Raw genomic sequence first — 26,402 nt, 5'->3', positions numbered from 1 at the left:
GCACTTTCTTCACTTATGTTTTCACTGTGACTCACCCAGGTATAGATAAAGTGCACTCAGGGAGACATTCCCCTGACACCATTCCCCTGACATGATTACAGCAAGAAGGCCCCAATAACTAAAAGGCTGTTTAAAGAAAATAGACAGATAGATTACCCTCCAAGTGTCTTGTTGTATATGTCAAATTGCATTCACAACGTGTTAGTTCTACCCTCAGAGCATTAGAGTGACAGTTAAAGTAGAAGGCTACGTGTGTCCATTACTACTGTAAGAACCCCATCGTCTACCCACAATGCAGTTCTAAATATGCTTAGAATCTGTTCAGTTTTAACATACATTTCCATTTCCAATTATGAGATGAGGATGAGAGACACATTGTACCCCTCCTCCAGAAACAACCACATTTGCAGGGGGGGGGGGGGAAGGCTTAACTGTCCTGTGCTTAAGTGAAGTGAGTCATTGATTTATAGTTTCAGGGAACGGAAACATTTAATGACTTGAGGAAGAACAAATAGGCAGCTCAATAGGCACAGTGTATGCTCTGAGAGGATGGAATGGAGAGGCTGGACAACTTTGAGCGCTGTATAAAATGCACCGACTAATTTAAAGCCGTACTCATCCGTGGGTTTTGTTGTCCGATGGGTTTTTTGCCAGAATCTCTTTTCATGCCAAGTGTGTAATTGCTTCCCCAAACTCCCGAAGGAACCCTGAGATACATACACACAAATACACACACACACGCGCACCTACGCAGGCACTCAAACACAGTCTTTATGGATGCTACACTGGAGACACGTTTGTCCAGTGCTGAATGTGGAGTGTTAGACAAAAGAAGAGGCATGCTTTTTTCTTCTTCACTTCTTTCAGGGATGTTCTTGCTTCTGTCAGCTCAGCCTCCACTGTAAGGTCATTGTGAGGGGGTTTTATGGAATGTGCTGAGAGTGTGTAGAGGGTGTTCTTCAGGAGCACGGTGCATGTGAGCTGTTGATTGGAGTTTGGGGAAGTTGTTTAGGAGCCTGTAGAGGGAATAGAAAGAGAACGAAGGAGGAGACTTCCACACTATAAAGAACCTTTCCTATGAGAGTACACCACAGTACTGATAACAACAACAACAGAACAGACAATGTTTCCAGACTTCAAACAGCGTCATAATAAGTGGTTGCCATGACGCGACTTCCTTGACTCTTTCGGCCCACTCCCGTCTTGAGACAGACACAGATCTGCTTTCCGGCAGATAAATGTTGATCTACTTCTTATAAATGTGTTAGCTATGTCGTATGGATGTCTTACAAAGTCCGTATGTAGGTTCCCTTCAAAGTAACCAGGTTGTTAGAACGTTTTCAATAAGCGCGATTCCTTCCTCAGCTTCTATCGAAGAACATCGGTTCATCGGTTTTTCCAGGTCATAGTCACTGTGCTGCTGACTTTGTTCCAAACATTCACTTATCTTTTTGTATCTTAATTATGCGTTAATCAGTTTGTCAGACTGATAAATCTGTTATCTGTTGCAAACGCTGTGTGACAAATCCATTGTGATGGTTGCAGGGCTGAGAGAAGTTTCACATTTGTTCAAGGAGTTACTCAAAGATGATTTTGCAAAGCAGGGAGGTGTTTGGTAAAGAACGTGGTTCATTGAAGTCATCAAAATCTGCTTCCCTCGAGTTGTCCTTCCTTATGTTGGAGATTTGTCTTTTCTTCTCCCAGGAGAGCAGAGAAAGAGAGAGAGTAAACTAGCTTTAGCAGCTGTCATTGTCCTCGTTGTCCTTGTAATTGTCATCTGTTCCATTCCTCTCTTTTTTCACTGATATTTTTATTTGGTTATGAAAGGCCCTTTTTTTTAACCAAGGAATTAGTTAACTACACATGTTCTCTGGACTGGAAGAACCCTCGTTCCCACCCTTGGAATTGTATTGCACTGAACAGCACTTCTTCATTAATGCGACTTCAGAAATAATCATCTGTAGTCGGTTAGCAGCATGTTGGCTATAGAACAAGTACCAAACACATTGTGATCGTGCATTAAAGAGGGTTGTAAGGTGAAGGAATTGTCTAGCAGACTCTTTTAAAAACGTCAACGACAAATAATTGTTCATATAAGCATGGCATGTTGGAAATGGTATCTAATTCAAAAGACGGGTCATGTCAGAGTGGTTTCTTCTGCATGACATTGTCTCAATTCATTAGCCTAAACAAAAGGTACAAAGTCAAACTATAAAACAAAGCATTGCCTTTCTTGTATTGTCTGCCTGACTCCATGCCTTCTTAAATACTTTATCACAGATAATGGAAATGGATGTTCTCAAAGGCATCGAGATGCCTGAGTTGAGTAGAAAGAATGCACCTTTAGTTTATTTAGTCACTGGGAATGAACAGAGAGCCCAGTGTTGATAAAGGGCAATTCTCAAGATAAGAGCTAGAAAAGCCACTCAGACACACACACACACACACACCTGCCTCAGCGCTAATTAAGGACCCCATGTCATATAACCTTGGTGGTAAACAAGCGTAGTGAATGAAAGAGTAGCCACTGCTTCCGATAGGAGCGCCTAATGGAGTGACCTCTCCTCCCCCCCTTCCTCCCACCATCCCCTCACTAGTCTTACCCATATTACACAAACCCTGCCAGGTAATTATCCCTTGGCCTCCTTTGATTGGACGAAACCCGCTCGCGACAAATGTCAGTGTGGTGCGTTATGCGTCGGCTGTGTCTTCTCCCTGCGCGGGAGAATCGCCCGCTGCCTCTTTATCTCACCAATTATATGCGGCATCTGTCATCTTCTCCCATTGAAGAGCAGGGGAACACGTGCACACGCACACAACACACACACAGCGGATCAATAAGGCCCAGGCGTGGGCTTTGTTCCCCGTCTCTAACGATCGGTGTGTATCAAAGATACAACCGGAGCCCTCACCGCTTCACCAAGCAACCTTTGGCATTCGGATGTCAATTATCTCAACGCTCGTCAATAGATCTTCTTGCAGGTGATCTTACAGGGTGGGAAATCCATACGTCTATGGATCCTATTCTCTTCCTTGGCTGTTTCACCTTTTAAAGCAAGGGACCGTTGTTCTGGGGAAGTGTTTAGAAATGCATCAGCGTTTTCTGTGTTGTTATGTGGCATTGTGTGTCATCCTGTCCTTAATACATTGGTTCAGTAGGCATCAACCTCACCAAGGTTGGAACAGAGTGCTCTGGTGCCAGTCAATAGAGTTTCGTAAGGAGAACAGATATTCAGTGAGTCTTTGTAGGACAATTTGCTTTCATAAGTTGAAGGTTCACATCCACTGTGGATTGTAAAAGGATAGATTGTGATTGAAACAACAGAAGGAGTGTGGACAATAGTCCTCTCTCAGGAAGATTAGAAGACCTTGGAATATATGGAAGTTGGAATGATTTACAAAGCAAAAGCTTATAACTGGCAGGGCTTTTAGGTTGTAGTGAAGGACATGCCATGGCAAAATACAGTACGTCAATCTAAGTGAAATACGAAGCTTCAGCCAAAACATTTAGGATTTATTGGAACGGAGGGAGCGAAGATGAATTATTAGTCGAGTTGGCCATTAAATGCAGTCTTTATGTTGTACTGCTTTCTCTTTTCATACACTTGGACTGTAGTAACATGTTTGCTTTACAGTTTCAGGGTCACCATATCAGAGGTCAGAAAGAGAGATTCCAATCTCAATGGGGCTTTTGTGATTAATAAAGGATGAATGAAAAGATCGAGCTGGATTAGAATGCCCCCATCTTGCCCTTCCTCTCCTTTATGTGTATGAACAACCATGCTCCCACTAGGACATCGGAGCCTCGCGCGCCTAGTCACACAAACAACTCCACCCTCACGTGAACACGTTTACTCCTCACCCTTGTTCTAGAATCTACGCCTGATGGAATCCCGCAAGACTCCATTCAACCAAAGCGAGTGAACCTCATTGTTTTCTTCTCTTTAGAAAAGCGAGAACGTAATAAATTGGGATTGAGTCGGAACATTGATCTCTGTTGGTACAGAGCGAGGTAAGACTTTATGAGCGGTTCAAGGCGGTTCATCGCAGTCGTCCCAGAGGAAAGCCTGGTTGGAGTAAATTGAAGCCAACAAGGGGAGAAGGGGGGGGGGGGGTCTTCTTATTCAACAGGCTGGGCCTAGGCTTACTGCGCACTTCAAATACGCACAGCTAATACTGTGAACAGAGCATGGAGCCAACGGCTTGCTTCGTGATTATTTGATTCTATCTTTGATGATGCTTCTCGTGCTCTAGTGTTAGATCTTTAGAGATTCTTCACCATCAGTATGCTTATTACTAGGTGGGTTTGGGGGCATGCCACTGACTTACATAGGCTATTGTGAAAGACCAAATAAGTTCAACAGATGTGTGGGAAATGTGAGTTGGTCAAAGTTGGAGATGAAAATACTGACCGGAGCCTGTATTTGGGTCTATTTTAATTATTGTTCATTGAGATCAGAACGTGATTAGCTCAATTGATATCGGCAGAGTCACACCCGGGTCTATAAATTCCTGTTTGTCACGTGAGCTAATTGAGATGGTGGTTGCCTGACCCAGAACAAAGTCACGTCCTGCTCAGCTCCGTATGCTGTCTCGTGTGAAATTCTTATCTTTGATATAGCTGATGTTCCACTCTCAAAATGGCGCGTTACACTTCCAAAATGCCTGTGAATGTTACAGAGACGATCCAAGTATATCCACATGTGCATCGGAGCCGCACATCTTGTTTCTAGCCTAAAGCATTGCAGAGTAAAGCGTCGTTATAGATCGCCTAATATAATTGGGATCCAATTTTCCAATTTTTAAGCTAACAAGGGGTACGTTTTTTGACCTTTTTTCTAACAAGGGATACGGCATACCCCCACAATTCGAGCCGATGCTGAAATGAAGGTCACACTCACACAATACCCTCTTTGATCCAGCCGTAGAGACGGTCATTTGAACTACACCATCTATAACGTTTTCAACTTTCCACTCATAATTAGCTTTGAAACCCACATGACATGTTTTGAACTTTTCTGTTCCGCCTCTTTGATTAAAAGGCAAATTATGGAAATTCTGGCCATTTTCTTTTGCCCTGTGCGTTTTCACTTCTCTAGCTAGCTGTGTCCCTGACTGAGTCTATACCCCCTGAAGCTATTGGAGGTTTTAATGAATGACCTGTCATGGAACTGAAGAGAGAAGCCAGAACATCTAGATATGTAGTCTTTGACATGGTCGGTCTTTAAGACAAACACTATAGCGGGAGCAAATGCACACACGCATGGAGGCGTCTACACACTCACACGGACACACTGTACACACACCCATCCAGTGTTGCAAAGAGTGTGAGCTGCCAACGTAGCCAGTAGCCAAGCCATAATTATCCAACACTCTTTACACTGGCTAATAGTCTTTCTTCAAAGCTATTTGAACTTTACAGATGAAACAATCGAGTTAGTATAAAATAATATTAATACATAAATTGATGCAATTAAAGTGCAGGGAAACTTGGGCTTATTGCCTCTTCATTAAAAAACAGGAGCGAAGAGAGGGATACGGCAATTGCTACTTCCTAAAAACACTTATATTTCTAATCATTTATTTAACTGGAGCCTGCCCAGACTACGTTTCAAGAACTAGTTTTCAAGGGGGTGATTTCAGACATATCCATAATTTGAGTTGCTTTCTCTGTGTAGTTATTGCTGGTGATGGGGGTCAGTGGGAAAAATTAGAAGGCTTGGGCTTTGAAGGCATCTAAACTCCTGATGGACCGACCGACAGATGAGGTCAGGTAGACGCTCTATAGGCTAAACGCCCTTATTCAGCAATCCATATTTTTATGCCTTGATGGAGAGGGAGAGAGATGAGAGAGAATAGGAGAGAAGAGGAAGAGAGAGCGAGAGAGTGGGTCCCAAAGAGAAATCGCCCGAAGACAGTTTAGACAGAGAGAGAGAGAGCACCTTAAAAGACTATCCCCCAGCCTGTGAAACATCAAAGTAGCAGGGAGGAAGGAACCCAGCCCACCGCCATGGCTGCTGCCCTTTATCACGAGCTGTCGGGCTCGCTGCAGCGCCGCTGGGATCGCAAAACTTTCCCCCCTTCCATAACTGTTTGTCACCTCCGCCGCCGTAGCAACCATGCCATGTGTCAGTCCGTTGATTTATGACCTTGATTAATAAACCACTCAAAGGACACCTGGCATGATAGATCTCTCTCTTTCCTGTTGGAAATTGTACAGGGAATTGGCCCGCCTCTTACCTCTTTAGACCCCTCCAACCTCCTCCAGAACTCCCTAGCGTTTTCTAGGTGGCGCATATCAATTACACTAACAAGCCTAGCAGCGGTGAAACATTGAAACATTCTCCCTCCCTCCTTTTTAATTTCCCCTCCTGTCGTCCTGTTCCTTAGCGAGAGAGAAAGAGAGAAAGAGAGAGAGCGCCGGGTCAGGCCGGGAGGCATCTCATTCATACAGCTACTGTCACTTTTATTGGGGCCATTAGTTTGAAGGGGAGACACCCTGGGAGTTTAGATAGAAGTGTTGCGATGAAGGGAGAGAGCGAGGGGAAAGAAAAGTGCTGAATCCAACTTTTTTAGGTGGTGAGTAGTGACTTTGGGGAGGTGTGCCCCACTCAAGGACACAAAATGACTGACTTATTGGCCAACCCAGACATTCTCTCTGTGTGCTGATAGGACAAGGAGGTTCATTGTCTTTGCCAACACTCAGATGTATGGTTATGTTTGCGGTGTGAATAATAGGCTCCAGAATGGAAAATGACTTGTTACTGTGGAGGGGTCAGACTTCTTTTGTAGACTAATGGGTTACACAGAGAACACTGGTCTTACAGGCCTACAGGGGGATAATGTAGAGACAGTATTATTGGCGTTCGTCTCTAAAGGTGGTAACTAGGCTAATATCTGTTTATGCTCTACCTAGATGTTAACATCTTAGATCAGGGCTGCCCAACCCTCTTCCTGGAGATCTACCGTCCTGTAGGTTTTCAGTACAACCCTAAACTAGCTGAATCAGATACACCAAATAAGGTCTTATTGAGCAGCTAATTAGTAGAATCAGGTGTGTTAAATTAGGGTTGGGCTGAAAACCCACAGGACGGTAGATCTCCAGGAAGAGGGTTGGGCTGAAAACCCACAGGACGGTAGAGCTCCAGGAAGAGGGTTGGGCTGAAAACCCACAGGACGTCCAGGAAGAGGGTTGGGCTGAAAACCCACAGGACGTCCAGGAAGAGGGTTGGGCTGAAAACCCACAGGACGGTAGATGTCCAGGAAGAGGGTTGGGCTGAAAACCCACAGGACGTCCAGGAAGAGGGTTGGGCTGAAAACCCACAGGACGGTAGATGTCCAGGAAGAGGGTTGGGCTGAAAACCCACAGGACGGTAGATGTCCAGGAAGAGGGTTGGGCTGAAAACCCACAGGACGGTAGATGTCCAGGAAGAGGGTTGGGCTGAAAACCCACAGGACGGTAGATGTCCAGGAAGAGGGTTGGGCTGAAAACCCACAGGACGGTAGATGTCCAGGAAGAGGGTTGGGCTGAAAACCCACAGGACGGTAGATGTCCAGGAAGAGGGTTGGGCTGAAAACCCACAGGACGGTAGATGTCCAGGAAGAGGGTTGGGCTGAAAACCCACAGGACGGTAGATGTCCAGGAAGAGGGTTGGGCTGAAAACCCACAGGACGGTAGATGTCCAGGAAGAGGGTTGGGCTGAAAACCCACAGGACGGTAGATGTCCAGGAAGAGGGTTGGGCTGAAAACCCACAGGACGGTAGATGTCCAGGAAGAGGGTTGGGCTGAAAACCCACAGGACGGTAGATCTCCAGGAAGAGGGTTGGGCTGAAAACCCACAGGACGGTAGATCTCCAGGAAGAGGGTTGGGCTGAAAACCCACAGGACGGTAGATGTCCAGGAAGAGGGTTGGGCTGAAAACCCACAGGACGGTAGATCTCCAGGAAGAGGGTTGGGCTGAAAACCCACAGGACGGTAGATCTCCAGGAAGAGGGTTGGGCTGAAAACCCACAGGACGGTAGAGCTCCAGGAAGAGGGTTGGGCAGCCCTGTCTTAGATGCTAGAAAGAAAAGTCTGACACCGAATAGGTGCAGTGAAGTGTGTCTTTCTACAGGGTCAGCCTTTCTACAGGGTCAGGCACTCTTGGAGCAAATGAGGGTTAAGTGCCATGCTCAAGGGCACATCGACACCTTGTCGGCTCGGATATTCGAACCAGCGACATTTTGGTTACTGGCCCAACGCGCTAACCGCTCGGCTGCCTAACTAAGCCAGCATCTGTCTATAGACTGAAATGAACCCTCTTCCTTCCCGCTTTCTCTCCCATTTCAACACTCTACTTAGTGTAAATCCAGACAGGGTGCGGTATGGTGCGATGCGGAGCGTTTAAAAAGCAAAGCGGTGTAGCTAATCACGGACACACAGCGGCCGAGGCTGCAGGCGTGTGATAGAGCCCCAACATGCAGGTATTAACGGCTACCTTTAAAGGATTTGAATGATGCCGGTAACGGGGACACGGTTGGCATGCAAAAAACTCCCGCCGACAGGGAAATGAACAAATAATACAATGAAGGAAGATAAGGATGGTTCTCCTATTCTACTATACTGCCACCATACTGATGGTCATCTTGGCCTCTGTTAGGAAGGGGTCAAACACATTACCAGTTCTTTATATGAGAACTGAGACAGAGTGAGAGGGTGAGAGAGGAAGACAGAGAGAGAGAGTGAGAGAGTGAGAGAGGAAGACAGAGAGAGAGAGTGAGAGAGTGAGAGAGGGAGAGAGAGAGAGTGGGAGACAGAGAGAGTGGGAGAGTGAGAGAGTGGGAGAGGAAGACAGAGAGAGTGGGAGAGTGAGAGAGTGGGAGAGTGAGAGGGTGAGAGAGGAAGACAGAGAGAGAGAGTGAGAGAGTGATGTCCACTACTACTATTATTATTGCTGTTAATCCCACCATTTATTTATATATAAATATATATATATTTTGTGTATATATATACATATATATTTTATTTAAATTTTTCGATATGTATACTTTGACAATGTAAGTAATAATAACTTGCCATGTCAATAAAGTCAATTGAATTGAATTGAAAAAAATTGAGAGAGAGAGAGAGAGACATGGCTCTCAAGAGAAGACAGGCTATGTGCTCACTGCCCACAAAATGAGGTGGAAACTGAGCTGCACTTCCTAACCTCCTGCCCAATGTATGACCATATTAGAGACACATATTTCCCTCAGATCACACAGATCCACAAAGAATTCGAAAACAAATCCAATTTTGATAAACTCCCATATCTACTGGGTGAAATTCCACAGTGTGCCATCACAGCAGCAAGATTTGTGACCTGTTGCCACAAGAAAAGGGCAACCAGTGAAGAACAAACACCATTGTAAATACAACCCATATTTATGTTTATTTATTTTAACTTGTGTGCTTTAACCATTTATACATTGCTACAACACTGTATATATATAATATGACATTTGTAATGTCTTTATTGCTTTGAAACTTCTGTATGTGTAATGTTTACTGTTAATTTTTATTGTTTATTTCACTTTTGTATATTATCTACCTCACTTGCTTTGGCAATGTTAACACATGTTTCCCATGCCAATAAAGCCCCTTGAATTGAATTGAATTGAATTGAGTGAGAGAGGGAGAGAGAGAGAGTGGGAGACAGAGAGAGTGGGAGAGTGAGAGAGTGGGAGAGGAAGACAGAGAGAGTGGGAGAGTGAGAGAGTGGGAGAAGAAGACAGAGAGACAGAGAGTGAGAGGGTGAGAGAGTGAGACAGAGATAGACAGAGAGAGAGAAGGGGGCAGAGAGAGAGAGAGAGAGAGGTGGGGGGGAATGAATGGATGTCGATTTGGAATGCTTTTTTCCATCACATTCCCCTGCTTCGTCTCTCAGGTTCTAAATTAGATTTCTGGAAATAGATATTGTCAGTAAGAATTTGTTCGTTGTTATTATTTTGATAAGGTGACAGTTCTTATTTGTATGCATGCATGTATATAGAGGGATCATATTGAACTGTATTTCAGTTATTACAAACACAATGACAAAGGTTGACCGGCAACAAGCTTTTACGGTATGACATGCTTATTTACTGCTTATGAATGTGTCTTGTATGGGTTATGAAGTCATTATATCAGTTAGCCTTGCCGCCATGTTATTTTCCGTGGTTTATCAGGTGGGCCTCTAAACCACTGCTCCTTGTAATATTAAAAAAAACAGAGACCAATTCAACAATTCAATTAAGTGCTAACAGTGGGGCAATCTTAAGGGACGTTAACTGTTAATGCCCTTGAATGGGACCAGGAGAATGGTGAAACAATAGCAAGATTAGATTAACACATCACTAGAGATGAAATTCTCTCTCTCTCTCCATCTCTTTATCTTATCATCGCTCTTACTTTTCTGTTTTTCCCTCTTACCCCTCTCTCCCTCTTTTGTTCTTTCCATCTTTTACTTTTCTATATCCCCTTTTCTCTCTCTGTCACTCCTCTCCCCTTTCAATTCAAATACCCTGAATTACCTCCTGTTTCAAGGAAAAGAGCAACACTGATTGTTTCTCTCTTTACCTCTCTCTACCGCTCTCTCCCTCTGTATTTCATAATGTACCATCTGACACCTCCTTGGTCTGTGTAATCTACCTGGAGTGTCATCCCCTCCCGTCTCTAGTAATGATGACATTAAGTGTCTCTCTGGCACGACTAGCTGATTGGTGACCCACCCTGCTCAGGCACATCCAGAATAATCAGCCCCATCAGTGGCCTGGAGATAGCTTGAGCTGATGAGCAGCCGGGAGCTAACATCACCATCCCTCCTCGACTCTCCCTCCCTCTCCTTTCTCCTCCCTCCCTCCCTCTCCTTTCTCCTCCCTCCCTCCCTCTCCTTTCTCCTCCCTCCCTCCCTCTCCTTTCTCCTCCCTCCCTCCCTCTCCTTTCTCTTTGTGACACGACTGTGATCTTAACTCCTACTGTATAAGTCATGGGCATATGGCTGCATGGTATACGTAATAGGGATACATTTGTGGAATGCCATTATCCTCTTATAGCGGTCTAAGTCACTCCATTTCAGTGCTCGAGGCATCACTACTGCCCCTGATTCGAATCCAGGCTGTATCACATACGGCCATGATTGGGAGTCCCATTGGGCGGCACACAGTTGGCCCAGCGTCGTCTGAGTTTGGCCGGGGGTAGGCCGTCATTGTAAATTAGAATTTGTTCTTAACTGACTTGAATAGTTAAATAAAGGTTAAATAAAAAATATAAATAAAATATATAATTATAAATCTCTCTCCTCTCGCTCTCTGTGTGTGACAGAGGTGATCATAACCCATGTACTAAATAATGTATAGGGATGGATATCTGTTATAACACTCTCTCTTCCCTCTCTCTCTTTGAATAGATGATCTTTGAGGAATGTACTGTATAGGGAAGGATTTCATTCCCATGCTGCACATTTCTAACCTTTTCTCTCTCTCCCTCTCCTTCCCAGAGCACCTGAAGGGCCGTCTGGAGGAGTACATGGCCCGGTTCCCCAAGGTGCGCATCGTTCGGACCAAGAAGAGGGAGGGTCTGATCCGTACCCGTCTGCTGGGGGCCTCGGTGGCCAAGGGAGAAGTCCTCACCTTCTTGGACTCTCACTGTGAGGCCAACGTCAACTGGCTGCCCCCCCTGCTTGGTGAGTGTGCGCGTGTGTGCGTGCGTGTCTGTGGACCAGCCAAACAAAGTGTAGTCCCCCCTGCTCGGTGAGTCGACTGGAACGGAGTCGCAGAGCGTAGCTGCAGGTAGAGATAACTATAAAAAAAAAATCTTAGACAGAGAGAGGTTTGGGCCAGGAGAGGAGTGAGCAGGAGAGGAAAGTAGGGGGAGAAGAGGTCGGACAAAGTGGGATGGAGAAGGTGCATCTTTTAGTCGTCTTTTTTTCTCTGTAAGAAGAGAGTGGCGCCAGGGAGAAGTTTGGGTCAGGAGAGCGAAAGAAAGGGGGACGGGTCGAGCAAGAGAACGTGTGAGAGAGTAGGAAGGTTAAAATCTCCATAAGAAAACTGGCTTATCTCACACTTCAATATCTGTCAGTTTCACAAAGGAAATATCTCTCGGTTTCTGTAGTTTGTTTGATAAAAGAGTGCCGCAGCCTCAGCCTGAATCCATGTTCAATGCACGTTCCCGACGCGCCGCTCCAGGGGTGCAACCCTAAGCAGAGGAAAACTGCCTCCTGGGCTGTCGCGTCACGTGTAGCCTGTGAACAGGTGTGCTGTTCTTCACATACCAGCATAGCATGTTACTGCAACATTAGGGGGACTAGGGAAACTCCCTGATAATAGCCATCTCCCAGCACAAAATAAATGGATGTGAAGTGATTACAGCCATTACTGTACTCAATCACACAGGGACTGGGATTCCCATGAAAGGTATGATTGATATGTACGCCCAGGTCCCTATGATAATAATAATAGTAGATAGCCACACCACCACCACCATTCCACGACATGGCCCCATTGTCTTCTGGCTAACTGAGAAAGAGGACTCGCAGTATGGGGTTCTTTAATTGGTTGGAATGGAGCCGCCTGCCTGTCAGAGAGCAGAACAGAGCGGGGCTGATGAGGTATGCGTCCCAAATGGCACCCTATTCCCTTTATGGTGCACTACTTTCCTATGGGCTCTAGTCAAAAGTAGTGCACTATAAAGGGAATGGGGTGCCATTTGGGAGGCTGATGTAATGCGGGACATGAAGCAGAGGAGAGAGGCCATGCTGTGCTGTGGGGCTCGCATGTATGAATAGAGTGGAGGAGATACCGCAGTGAACCCCAGGCCATCCACAGGCACGGTGACACATGCAATCATCCTGCCGGGCTCTGATATCAGATCAGTGGAATACAGGGATTTGCTGTTTGTCTTTCTTTCTTATTTCAATCTCTTTATCTTTCTCTCTCCCTCTACCTCTCTCTCTCTCTCTCTCTCTCTGCAGATCTAAGCCTCCAACACCACACCATTCTAATTAACAGGCCAGGTTTTATCACTGCTCTCTGAATCTAATGCTTCCTCTCTCCTTGGATCTCCTACAAACCCTGGATCTTACCTTGATCAAAGGACATAATGTATAACCCACATAACGAACGGAACAACTTTTGAATTAACCGCTCTTTCGCTATGTGTAACAAACCTATAAGTATAAGGAAGTGTGGGCATGGCAACTGGGTGGATTACCTTTTTTCTTTTCCACCTGACTGCTACATTTGAAATGCAGTCCCTTCTCGTTTAATGAGCTCTTGAGAGTTCCCTTCCCATTTGCCTCTTGTTATTTGCCTTTTTGTTCATTTCTATTTCATTACAATTGGGAGCTCTCTCTTTCTCGTTCTCTCTATCCTTTGTTTCAAATGTATCCATGCAGGCCCAGTAAGATGGTGTCATGGGTATTCGGATTTAGACTACTTAGCCGCAGCGCTGGAAATGTGAGGGAATAAAACAAAGGATTGTGTCACAGTAAGCACACTAGATGAATATTACAGAGACCTGCACATAAACACGAACTGATTCAAGTCAATAGTTTCTGTATGTTTATATTGGCAGGGACAAGGGGGGGCTTATAGCTGGGTAGTTACTGCTTGTACAGCCTTCCATATGCCAATTAAATGACATCTTAACCGTGTGAGAAACCCGCCACCATTTCAAGGTGTGTTACTCTTCGCCATGCTGCATGACAATGATTTTATAGCAGTTGGCCAATAAACAGGTCTGGGACCAGGCTACCAGTACTGAGCCCCATGGCATGGCAACAGCCATAGGACCACAAAACAGATCTGGGACCAGGCTACAGTATTGATAGTAAGGTGTGTCAATGTACAATACTGTACAGTCACTCCCCATTAGTCTCAGTGCTGTGGTGTTGGGCCTCTGCTCCCCTTCTCTCCATGGTCCAGCAGACACGGCCCACAGAAGAGAGAGGTGGGTAGGGTGGGTGGGGTGTGACAGATCTGGGGCGGCTTATCATTGCTCGGCTCAGTCACACACACACGGCAGTCAGACACGTCGAGGTTGGCTCTCAGGCCTCCACGGAGCCAACCCACTTTGAAACGCTGTAATTGTTTCTAATCGCCCAGTGACTCGCTGTAGGAGGAGCAGAGCTGCCCAGAGACCTCCACATAAGGGGAGAGGAGGGAGGAAGTGGTAGAAGAGGACAGAGGGACGGAGGGAGGGAGAGAGGTTCCAGGGAACAAAAGCAATTGCCCTGGTTCCACTCCCTATGTGTACGTCAGAGAAATGGAGATAGAGAAAAACAAGAGATAGAAAAGAAAGAAAGAAAGAAGGAAAGAAAGAAAGGAAGAAATAAAAATAAGGAAATAAAGAGAGAACTACAAACAGCAGTGTATGGTGATTGATACATGCTCACACTCTTTCTCTCTGTTGTTCCGCCCCATAAAGACCAGATTGCCCAGAACCCCAAGACCATCGTGTGCCCTATGATTGACGTGATCGACCATAACCACTTTGGATATGAAGCCCAGGCTGGGGACGCCATGAGGGGAGCCTTCGACTGGGAGATGTACTACAAACGCATCCCCATCCCTCCAGAGCTCCAGGGCCCCGACACAAGTGATCCCTATGAGTGAGTACACAGATACGCAATCATGCACACACACACCTATCAACCACCTTATATGTGTCATAGACAGGTAGCCCAATTCTGATATTTGTTTAAATATTTGGTCTTTTGACCAATCAGATCAACTCTGAAAAAGATCTGATGTGAAAGATCTGATGTGATTGGTCAAAAGATCAGAATTGGGCTGCCTGTGTAAACGCAGCCTATTTTATGACACACGACACCAGCCTGCTACAAGGCGCACGGCTGAATCATTTCCCCCAGTCAGTTACTAGAACAGTGGTGCAGCCAGGCAGCAAGGAGGTGAGGTGAGAAAGCTAGAAAGCTAATTTCCTCTGCTAGCCCTCTTCATATATCCCTCTAAATTAATCCTGGGCTTAATGCCTTGGCTGCGTCGCCAGTTGGGGGTGAAATGTGTGAGAAGGTGATAGAGGATAGGGGATTGGGAGCAGCACAGCAGTCACTGGGCTGTAACATCCTCTACTCTTCACTGTGACTGACTCCTCTGGCTCACTCTCTCGTTCCCCTGCTAGGGACTTTTTGCTTGCTGCTATTACTGTGTATGCAATGAATGCTTAAAGGAACCCGCTAACCTCTCTCTAGACCCCCAGAAATGACTCACGATGTCTGGCAAGCTGTCCAGTTAGTCACTCTTTACACCCTAAAATATCTTTGTGATCTAGGTCTACACTGTGTGTCTAAGGCCATTTTATCCCTTGCGGAGATAAGAGTTCATCCTATCCTATCCTAGGTAAGCACTTGCTGTTAAAGATACACATCTGAACCAACACCTTTTTTTGATCTCTATAACGCGTCAGGCTCCGACTAGCGAAAGCTCACAGATCTACAGAGGTACGTAGGTAGAGGGCCCCTAGAATAGATGAAAGCCCAACTGACGTAAAGGCAGAACAGGATGATCCAGTGGGTGTCACTTCTGGGTGTGTGTCCCAAATGGCACCCTATTCCCCCAAGGGCCCTGGTCAAAAGTAGTATACTGAATAGGGAATATGGTGCCGTTTTGGACGCAGGCGTAGCTTTACCCAGTCAGCAGATACTTTTATCCCAGGTCACAGGGAGCGGTTGGCATTTTACACGTCCTCCATTTACATAGAGATACAGTATGGTTTATTAATGAAGCAAATCAGCACCTGTCCTCTTCAAGGGCAACGGCATCATCAGGGGTTAAACTGTGTAAATGCTGAGAGGGTAAATATAGGGGTGGGGTGGTGGGGGTGTGTGTGCACGTGTGCTTATCCACATTCTGTGCGACCTACTCAGAAATCCAGCTGTCAGGGTGCTGTTTTCCCTTGACGAGTGGCTCCCTCCCTCCCTTCTCGTATCTAGACCTTTCCCAGGACAACCAAATATCCTCCCCCCACCTCCACCGCAACTTGCCCAAAACACTGACAGCTCAATGCCGTGCACCCCTGGATCTGAACCTTTACCTAATTTAAATTCTATAACACCAGCTCTCATTCCTGCTTCCCTTTATCCAAATCTCCCACCTCTCTGCCTATAGCCCAAGGCTAAGCTCTCCACACTCAATGGTCCTCTTCTTATCCTAAACTCAGACAGACAGACAGACCGACAGCCCTCCTACCTTCCAACGAACCCTCTCCCTGTTCCCAGACTATCCCCCAGGCTGCTGCTGCCTCCTACTCCTCCAGACTCTAAGGACTTGGCCCAGGGCAGCTCACAGTGGGCTGCCCAGACTTGTATGCTCCCCTATAGGCCCTGAGGCCCAGCATGCACCCCCTACCAGGCATGAATCCATGGATCCTCTCTGGAGCCAGCCAGCACAACTCACACAGCCAGACTCCCAGCCAGGCCTCCCTGGCTCCATTCTGTTGCACTGATAAACCAGACCTTTAACCCTCCCACACTGCTTACTCATCTCAGCTCCATCATCCTAAACTTTCAATGTGTGTGTGTGTCCTAATACCACAGGTGTCCCAGTGCTAAATTGGGATTCATTAAGGGAATGAATGCAGAAGGATGATGCTCATGAAATGTAACATTTTCCCAAACTGCCTCCATCTGTCATGTTTGGCTATGGGAGAGAGATTCTGTTCAACCAAGATAATACCCACAATGCTGTTTGGTAATGTGAACATGGGGCAGGTACACTGAAATGATTACAGTTTAAATGAGATTACTACTGCACCAATATATTCAGACTCGAGTGGCTTATTTGAGAAACATCACTGTGTGGGGTTGACTCATATGAAAAGATCTGGTGGAATGACTTAATCGTAATCATAAATCGCACTTTGAAAGTCGAGCACGTACTGTATTGAAGGCATGTTCATTTGTATCAGCAGACACAATACTACAACCATTCCATTTTCACTTATTGCTTGGTCGAACAGAGCTGAACACATACTTTGAGTACATTACTTTTAGTGAGCCACGTACGTGTTCTGAAAGGAACTCTTTCATGTTCCAAACAAAGAAATCAAAGAGTGATTTTTATCTCGCCTACGGTGTCATCACGTAGGGGACAACGTTTGTGAAAGACTTGCTCCTTTTTAAATCCCCTTGCTATTGAGACTATTTCTTCTTCTTTTTTACCTGTGGGTGCTGTGTTTTTGTTTCGGTTTGAGAAAAGAGAAGTTAAAAACACAAAGAGGAGCCAAGGAAGAAAGTAAAATCAATATCGAGACCAGTATTTCTTCATGGGCGTTGTGATACCAAGCTGAATATCTGGACATATTCCTCATCACAACCTTGTCTCTCTGGGAGGTTAAGAAGAATATCCAACAGGGAGGAACAATGTAATATAAATAACTAGCTTAGGCCAAGGCTTCTACTTAGTTACAATGATTCTACAGAACACACATATCTCATTAGAATAACAGTTCCCTATGTACAGGAGAATGTTGAGGATGAGAAGGCTCTATTCTTTTGTTACAACCAACGACATGCACTTTATTGTGAGTATGTTGTGGAGGAGGGAGAATGGGACACTCTCCGTAGCATCTGATCTGAGGTCAGGGTAAGAGGCATAAAGGAGGACCCTGATGCTGACAATGTAACAGGCAGTGTGTCCATGTTAAACTGTGTCACGTGCCATGACACGTGTCCATGTTAAACTGTGTCACGTGCCATGGCACTGATGGCAGACACCGCGTCCTCTGAAGATGTCCAAGACTTAATACATTAGTCAGTCCGTCTGTTTGTGAACAGCCTTTTCTCTGTGTGAAACTAGAAGGACCACCAACTTCCACATCAAGTCAGGACATTTTGTGGATTTGTACTCGACTGTCAGAGGAGTGAAGGGAGGAAGAAAAAAAAGAAACCATTAAGAAAACTTGCTCCGGCTCTGCTGATTTCCTACTTTACCTCTGTTTGAAAAAAAACTAAAGAGTGGGAGAGTTAGACAAAATGGGGCAGCTCTGATTTTTCACTATCGCCTCTTCATTCCAGAAGAGAGAGAGAAAGAGAGAGAGGAAGAGACAAACATGTGATGGACTGGTAATGAGGCTCTACTGCTAGGTGCAGAGGAGATACAGGATTCCACAGGCTTTCAATAAATCCCTCCTGCCTTTCCTACTGGTGGCGCCACATACGGCTGCGGGCCTGCCTGCCCACGTCTGCCTTCCTGCCTCCATCCCTGCCTTCCTGCCTGGCTGCCGTCCCTCCCTCCATCCACGTCTGCCTTCCTGCCTCCCCCCTGCCTGCCTGCCTGGCACATTCAGCACCAACACATTGGCATGTGTGAAGTGTGCTCCTCTAAGATGCCTTAATATAGATCTTAGCGCCTGTTATCAGATGAAAGCAGTTCCTCTATCTGGAACAAAGCTCATTGTGAAATGACTGATCCATTGAGAAGGCACATTTTGCTTCTTTTTTTTCTCCCATGCTCTGTGCGTGTGTATGTGTCAATCTGTCCTAGCACATCAGAACTAAATTAAACCTGATAATTTAACTTTGTCACAACACTGTTCGATGGGCATTAATCTTGCTAAATGACACTACACCCCCCCCCCCCCCCCCCACACACACACACACACACACACTGCCCTTCTCCACAGTCAGATCATGACATGACCTACTCTCTGACCTATCTCTCTGTCTATATCTGATGTCATATCGCCACCTACTGGCCTAACAGCAACAACACTATAATCATAATATCCTTTACATACATCACCATAGTCGACTCAATTTAACCTTCGCTAAGCCCCTCCCCAGAATGTTGTGCAACCAATCACAGTGTTCCAATTGATAGCAGTATGGTTGAGTATGATACACTCGGACAAGCTCATGTTTGAAATGAATGAAAGCCAGTGGGAAAACAAGTTTTATTCAAATATATATTTTAAACGGCTTAATAATTAAGCAGTGCATCAGGAGTACTTGCTACTGTGATTTTTGAAATGCAGAGCGTGTATTTTTCGAATCCGAAATTATACTTTTGTTACATTGTTTGATAACTCAGGTGGTTAGCAGTCTCATTGACCACCAAACATTGCTAACGCTAGCTAGCTAGCCACCTCATTGACCACCAAACATTGCTAACGCTAGCTAGCTAGCTAGCCACCTCAATGACCACCAAACATTGTTAACGCTAGCTAGCTAGCCACCTCGTTGACCACCAACCATTGCTAACGCTACCTAGCGAACCACTTAATATAACTTGTTTTCTCGAAATGTATGTTAGCTAGCCATATTAACGCCCACCTGGGGTCGACATCAGGATACGATTTCAGAGCACTAGTTTGCTCTAAATTTATTGTAGCTTTGACTACATGTTCACATTGAATTCAGAGCCAATCAGTCGCTAGCTACACTACAAACATAATATTACCAGGTTCACGAGAAGCAGTTGACAGTCCACCACATCATACCCTATAGTTTCCTGATTACCAAAGGTTAGTCTGTGTTTAACTTCATTGTGTATTAAAGTTTGTTATCATTGTGGGGGGAATTGGGTTTCCCAGGAAAATGTTGTCCAAGATTGCAACAGTAACCAAGGGGGGTGGACAGAGGGGAAAGTAATATGATCCGGTACGGCATCCCGGCTAAACAATTAGTGGGGGAAAGCCATGCCGGTAAAACGTAAGCCTATAGACTATTACACCATTTTTTAACATTACTGCATGTCAGCTGCATGATAAATTAGCGAATTGACTGGAAACCGGGTGTTATGCAATCTAAATTGCGTTGTGGTTTGAGGAGAACACTTACATTTTGTCAAGGCGGAGATGGGTGGCCAAGGCGGGGAGTAGTGGCGTGGACATGCATCAATTCAGGCTACAAGTGTGAGTCTAATGACAATTGCAGAATGTCATCACAATACACGTAGGTGTTTTGTAACAGATGCCTCTCTGCATTCATGAAATTGCGGGTGCACTGTTGGGGTTTGGATGCTGAAATTAGTTTCTGAGTGGACGAATGTGCGTGGGTAGCCAACAGGAGCGCCTTTGTTAAGTGATTGTTTGACAATCAGATGAAAACTTCACGACTGGTTGTGTTTATGCCACATTAAAACGCATAGGCGGCGTGTCCATAAGGGGAAGCTTTCACAAAAGTTAATTGAATTAAATTGCCAAAATGATATAGTCTAATTAGCTAACTCCTGTCTATACATAAATAAATAAAATCATTCAATATAGGCTACTAGAACAGAAAGCATGATTTGGCCACAGAGGATAATTAGCATTAAAAAAAATATCTGCGGATTGTTTTAAAATGCATAGCCTACAGTCGGAAGGGCTTGCAATTTGGGCAGCGCTCGCTGCAAATACGAAATAGATGATTGTTGAGTTGCGACTGTCGGTGAAAAGCAGAGAGACCCAGCCAAGCATAATGCAATACTTAAAAATACAATCGCGTAAAAACTGTTTGGAAAGTAAATGGTTATTGCTGTAAAAAAAATGACAATGAAAAGACTCCAGTCTATCTTTTAGATATCAACATTCTTAACTTAATTAAGCGAATGTAACAGTATAACTTTAGTACGTCCCCTCGCCCCGACACGGGCGCGAACCAGGGACCCTCTGCACACATCAACAACTGACACCCACGAAGCGTCGTTACCCATCGCTCCACAAAAGACACGGCCCTTGCAGAGCAAGGTGCAACACTACTTCTAGGTTTCAGAGCAAGTGACGTAACTGATTGAAACGCTAGTAGCGCGTACCCGCTAACTAGCTAGCCATTTCACATCCGTTACACTCACCCCCTTTGAACCTCCTCCTTTTCCGCAGCAACCAGTGATCCGGGTCACAGCATCAATGTAACCGTATAACTTTAAACCGTCCCCTCGCCCCGACCCGGGCGCGAACCAGGGACCCACGCAGCGTCGTTACCCATCGCTCCACAAAGGCCGTGCAGAGCAAGGTGCAACACTACTTCTAGGTTTCAGAGCAAGTGACGTAACTGATTGAAACGCTAGTAGCGCGTACCCGCTAACTAGCTAGCCATTTCACATCCGTTACACGAACAGTCGCCTATCTTACTGGCACCAGCAGAAAACATCGACCATATCCCCGTTGAGTCTGCATATTCACTGTCTGCCATTGGGTCAGTGCCACTTTTGTTTGTTTTTGGACAATAATTTCCCCCTCCAGGTTAGATGGACATCATATTGTATTTGTGTCTCTCCTTTTCGTAGGCCTATTAGATGGATCAGACAACATCGTTTTTATCGATCTGTTTGTCAGTGTCAGCAGAGTAGGCTACCCTGTCATTTTGTAGTACAACAAAATGTGTGCGCACGTACAGGTAAGACATTAAATCTACTTTCACCCCTGGGGGTGGGACTTAGCGAAGGGTCAATTAGTACAATACAATAAACTCCCATTCATATATTACAGACACTGCTGCCATCACTACATTCTATTATATCAGTATAGCTGACTCCATATACTGGGGTCCTATTGTTCCGTAAAATATGCAGTCTGTGGAGGCGGAGGGAATTGAGTAATGGATATGTACAGTACATCCATTTTAATCATAATATAATCACCATACAGAGACACAGTGACTGTGTGCCCTTGCCGTCTCCTACTACTGTGCCTTGAACACACACACAGACAGAAACACACGCACAATCTGCACATGGCGGACTCAAGGCGAGGGGATTATATAAAGAGAAAGAAATAAATGACGGGAGGGGGGTACCTATGCAGAGAGAGCAAGGAGCTGTATCGCTGGATAGCACACACACATTGGGCCTATATTCTCAGCTGACTCCCCCTTGCCCGCTGGCAGTCTCTGACCTTGGCTGCATGGACGTGCATTGCAAATGACTCCTCCCTACACACTCGCACACACGCACACACAACTCCCCCTGTATACACATCGCTAATACTCTCCCCTTCCATATCCATGAATTGAACTGCTTAAAGGGATGCATGAGGAGACATAAAAATATTCACAAGTTCATCTGACTCTGGGGAAGTAGAGATAAACGGCTTCATTGCCAAAATCCTGAAGTATCCCTTTAATAAAGGCATTCATAATTGACCATAAGGAGGTTAAGGCATCCATTATTCCATTTTCTCCAGTGGAGAGCTTGGACTGTGCTGGCCAGTGGAGAGCTTGGACTGTGCTGGCCAGTGGAGAGTGTGGACTGTGCTGGCCAGTGGCAAGCTTAAACTATGCTGGCCAGTGGAGAGCTAGTGTAACGGATGTGAAATGGCTAGCTAGTTAGCGGGTACGCGCTAGTAGCGTTTCAATCAGTTACGTCACTTGCTCTGAGACTTAAGTAGGGTTTCCCCTTGCTCTGCAAGGGCCGTGGCCTTTGTGGAGCGATGGGTAACGATGCTTCGTGGGCGACCGTTGTTGATGTGTGCAGAGGGTCCCTGGTTCGCGCCCGTGTCGGGGCGAGGGGACGGTCTAAAGTTATACTGTTACATTGATGCTGTTGACCCGGATCACTGGTTGCTGCGGAAAAGGATGAGGTTGAAAGGGGGGTGAGTGTAACGGATGTGAAATGGCTAGCTAGTTAGCGGGTACGCGCTAGTAGCGTTTCAATCAGTTACGTCACTTGCTCTGAGACTTAAGTAGGGTTTCCCCTTGCTCTGCAAGGGCCGTGGCCTTTGTGGAGCGATGGGTAACGATGCTTCGTGGGCGACCGTTGTTGATGTGTGCAGAGGGTCCCTGGTTCGCGCCCGTGTCGGGGCGAGGGGACGGTATAAAGTTATACTGTTACATTGATGCTGTTGACCCGGATCACTGGTTGCTGCGGAAAAGGATGAGGTTGAAAGGGGGGTGAGTGTAACGGATGTGAAATGGCTAGCTAGTTAGCGGGTACGCGCTAGTAGCGTTTCAATCAGTTACGTCACTTGCTCTGAGACTTAAGTAGGGTTTCCCCTTGCTCTGCAAGGGCCGTGGCCTTTGTGGAGCGATGGGTAACGATGCTTCGTGGGCGACCGTTGTTGATGTGTGCAGAGGGTCCCTGGTTCGCGCCCGTGTCGGGGCGAGGGGACGACGTAAAGTTATACTGTTAGACTAGGACTGTGCTGGCCAGTGGTGAGCATAAACTGTGCTAGCTAGTGGAGAGCTTAAACCGTGCTGGCCAGTGGAGGGGCTTTTTTGTGCTGCAGATGGCAATCTCTGTTGATGATTTTTCTATTTTCTTCTTGGCTCTGAATAAATTGTGTGATTTTTATTGATGGAAATGATATGGGAGGTAGAGTAATAACTGTGGTTTGGCTGAAGTTTCCCTAAACTGTGCGTGGGTGTGTTTTGCATGCGTTTGTTCGTGTGTGTGTGTGTTTATAAGCAATGTTCCCTCTAATATTTTTCGTCACTGAGCAAATTTCAGGTCTGCTGAGCGCAAACTTGAACGTTGTGAAAATTCTGTGCGCACGTTGTGAACAACTTCCAGCGCACGTTTACTGTGAACACTGAGGCTGTACCCGCTTTAAGTTACAGTTTTAACAGTGGCCAAGTAGGCTACTGTGGTTATTTGATCATAGTTTGTTTTGTTTCGGTATGTTGCATTGAAATGGGCTAATATTGCGTTGTAAAGGGAAACGTTGATAGTGTTAACAGAGAAAACTCTAGAACAGTGGTCATCATCCTTTTCTGAGTCAAGATCACTTTCTGAGTCAAAATGCAAGCCGAGATCTACCGCTCAGATTTTTTTTTACAAACCGTAAGCATATGCAACATTAACCAATTAAAAACAGTACTGTAGCAATGAGGTTTGTGCAGTAAGCTATATGCCCAATACATTATCACTGCATATTGGCTTTGCTTGAATTGCCCTGCCAATGCATTATTGTTCAGGCCATTTAAAAAAATATATATTTCAGAATTTGAGGTAGGCTATATGATCACACTGGTAATAGATCCATTGTTGTATTACTTGTGAGGCACAGCTGAGCCCAGCATATTTTACTGGGCTGATGGTGTCTGTATCTAATGGTCCGCCTATCAGAGGGTCCTCCTCTCAACATCCCTCGCCTCTCCCTTTCCTCCACTGACACTGACCAAAAAGGGACACCGTCTTCCAGCTGATGGGGAAGCTCTAGTCGCACCGCATTATTTCTGCCTCATGCTCAAATCCATGTTGTTACTCTTATGAACAGAAAAAGTGAAATATTTCTCTATTGAAAAAGAGCCAAGCCACTAATAATAACAACAACGCAAGCCTATAGATACACTTTCCTACTCATTCATTACTGCTGCACTGCTTGTTGTAGCGCTGAGTGGAAATGGGAAGAACGGGCATTTTATGGTTTATAAAAATGTTGAATACAAAGTGTTGACAGTGCTGAGTAAGAACTTAAACATGAACTCACTCATAAAAACAGAAGCTCTTTGCTGTATTCGTTGACAGTCTCTCTCTCGCAATCTCACAGTATCAATTTTGCTGTAGCTTTCTTTTATGCCTGCTACGTTACTGCAGACATGGTAATCTGAGCCATCTGATTGGCCAGAGGTAGGCGAATAGTGCACTTTATGTACTAGGATGTAAGCAAATGTAAGTAATTATAACGTCATAACAAGTCATGCAACAAAAAAAATACTGTTGAGAAGAATATATTAGTTAATGTAGAGACAAACGATTCTGCATTTTTTTGTCCTAAAGTTAATTTAAGAAAATTGCTATTTAGCAATCTAGCTGACTAGCTAACATTAGCTAGCTAGCTTTATGGGTGTTGTGACATGAGTATGAAATTGTAATTGTGTTGTTTAATGTTTTAGGGACTCCTGAGAAAACCAGCAAACCTTGTCTTGTGAAACAGTGGATGTAAAGAATCTAGCTAGCTAAAGCATTTACTGCAAATTGAATGTACAATTTTGTAAGCTTGCCTTGCTGATATTTCCCATGCAATGCAGCTGAAGTAACCTAGCTAGCTAACTATTTTATTGCTTATTGTGTAGTGGAGGATAAAAATACCAGTATGCCTATGGATGTGTAACTAGCTATGTAGCCGATCTGTGTATGAACCCTAAAACGTTTGGTATAAATATTAGTTCAGAACCTAGCTATGAACCTCAGCCATCATAGCATGTTGTATTCACTGATCATGTACTCTACCTTGGCAAATAAAGGTGCAGTTCAGGTATGAATGTCTGTGAGATATTCTTTTTAAGTCATATCTAATACCAGGAGTATCAAACTCCATTCTTTGAATGATGCTGTGTCTGCATGTATGTATTACAATTATACACATCAACAGTGTTTACCAATCCTGGTCCTGGGACATCAATGTTTTTTATTTATTTTTTATTTCACCTTTATTTAACCAGGTAGGCCAGTTGAGAACAAGTTCTCATTTACAACTGTGACCTGGTTACACATTGTAACTATGCAATAGACTAGAAACATGATTTCAGTAATTAAAGGCTGATTTGTAATACATATATACAGAAACAGAATTTAAAACATCGTACACTATACATCCTATGCATCATGTAAATACTCTAAAACCGGTTCATCTCAATATCTAATTCCCTTCATCTGCATTGAGCTGATAAACACAGGATAGGTGTAGTATTTCATCAAATGAGAGACTTCATTTCAACCAGTAGAGAATGTGAAACGCTTCATTGAAAGAAGTTAATTATCCAAGTGTTATAAATACATAATACATGCATTATAAATATTATAATTGTAATATGATATTATAAATACAAGTTCAATCTGTACTTCAATGCACATCTGGTGTGGATAAAAACAGAGGAAGAAAGACGAGGTAGGTAGAGAGGTGTGAGAGAGTGTAAAACACAGAAAGGGAAAGAGGTAAGAACAGAGGAGCTAGGGAAGACAGCATATGATTAATGAATCAGAGTGCTACCCTAATATTCTCTCAGTTCATCACAATTACATAATAGTGTCTCTAGCGGTGTCTCCTAACAGCCTTGGAACCCCAGTTGGCCCGAAGGTTATCTTAATAGCGGGTGAGATGGCGATGATGGGACTGGGGGTTGGCATCCCCTCTCACATCAAAACATATCTGCAGACGACAGACAGATGAAAGGAAAGATTAAGCCTTGTTTTCTTTTTATTCTAACATTGTCAGTCATCATAATCATCAGTAGGTGAAATGCAAAACTGACCTTGGATCATTAACTCTGGAACAACTACATCTCTATCTGTATCTCAGGGGGGGGGGGTGATGGCAGCACAGGACTAAAGAGAAGAGAAACCCAAATTTCTAGCATCAGCGCCCGCACTAGAATGCTACAGCAGCGCGTCCACTGAACGACAACGAAGTGGTAGGTGAGATGCCTGACTACGGGGGTGAGAAGGTGATGAAGTGTACTTCATGAGCTGTAACCGAAAAACAACAAGCATTTGGAAAGTTTGAGGTGAAGTAGCAAGTGTGGTAGAAC

General features: G+C 44.9%; 1 protein-coding gene across 2 annotated transcripts in view; it reads left to right on the top strand.

Annotated features, from left to right (window-relative positions):
- Positions 1–26,402, top strand: part of galntl6 (polypeptide N-acetylgalactosaminyltransferase like 6) — a 256,754-nt gene that overhangs the window by 193,428 nt on the left and 36,924 nt on the right. For both annotated transcript variants that reach the window (XM_071407443.1, XM_071407442.1), the window contains exons 6-7: positions 11,496–11,681; positions 14,423–14,606. In XM_071407443.1, coding sequence (XP_071263544.1) covers positions 11,496–11,681; positions 14,423–14,606 — 370 coding nt within the window. The remainder of the gene's footprint in view (positions 1–11,495; positions 11,682–14,422; positions 14,607–26,402) is intronic.

The sequence above is a fragment of the Salvelinus alpinus genome, chromosome 6 (genome assembly GCF_045679555.1).
Source record: "Salvelinus alpinus chromosome 6, SLU_Salpinus.1, whole genome shotgun sequence".
In the NCBI taxonomy this organism is placed as follows: domain Eukaryota; kingdom Metazoa; phylum Chordata; class Actinopteri; order Salmoniformes; family Salmonidae; genus Salvelinus; species Salvelinus alpinus.
This window is presented reverse-complemented; position numbering and strand designations above follow the sequence as displayed.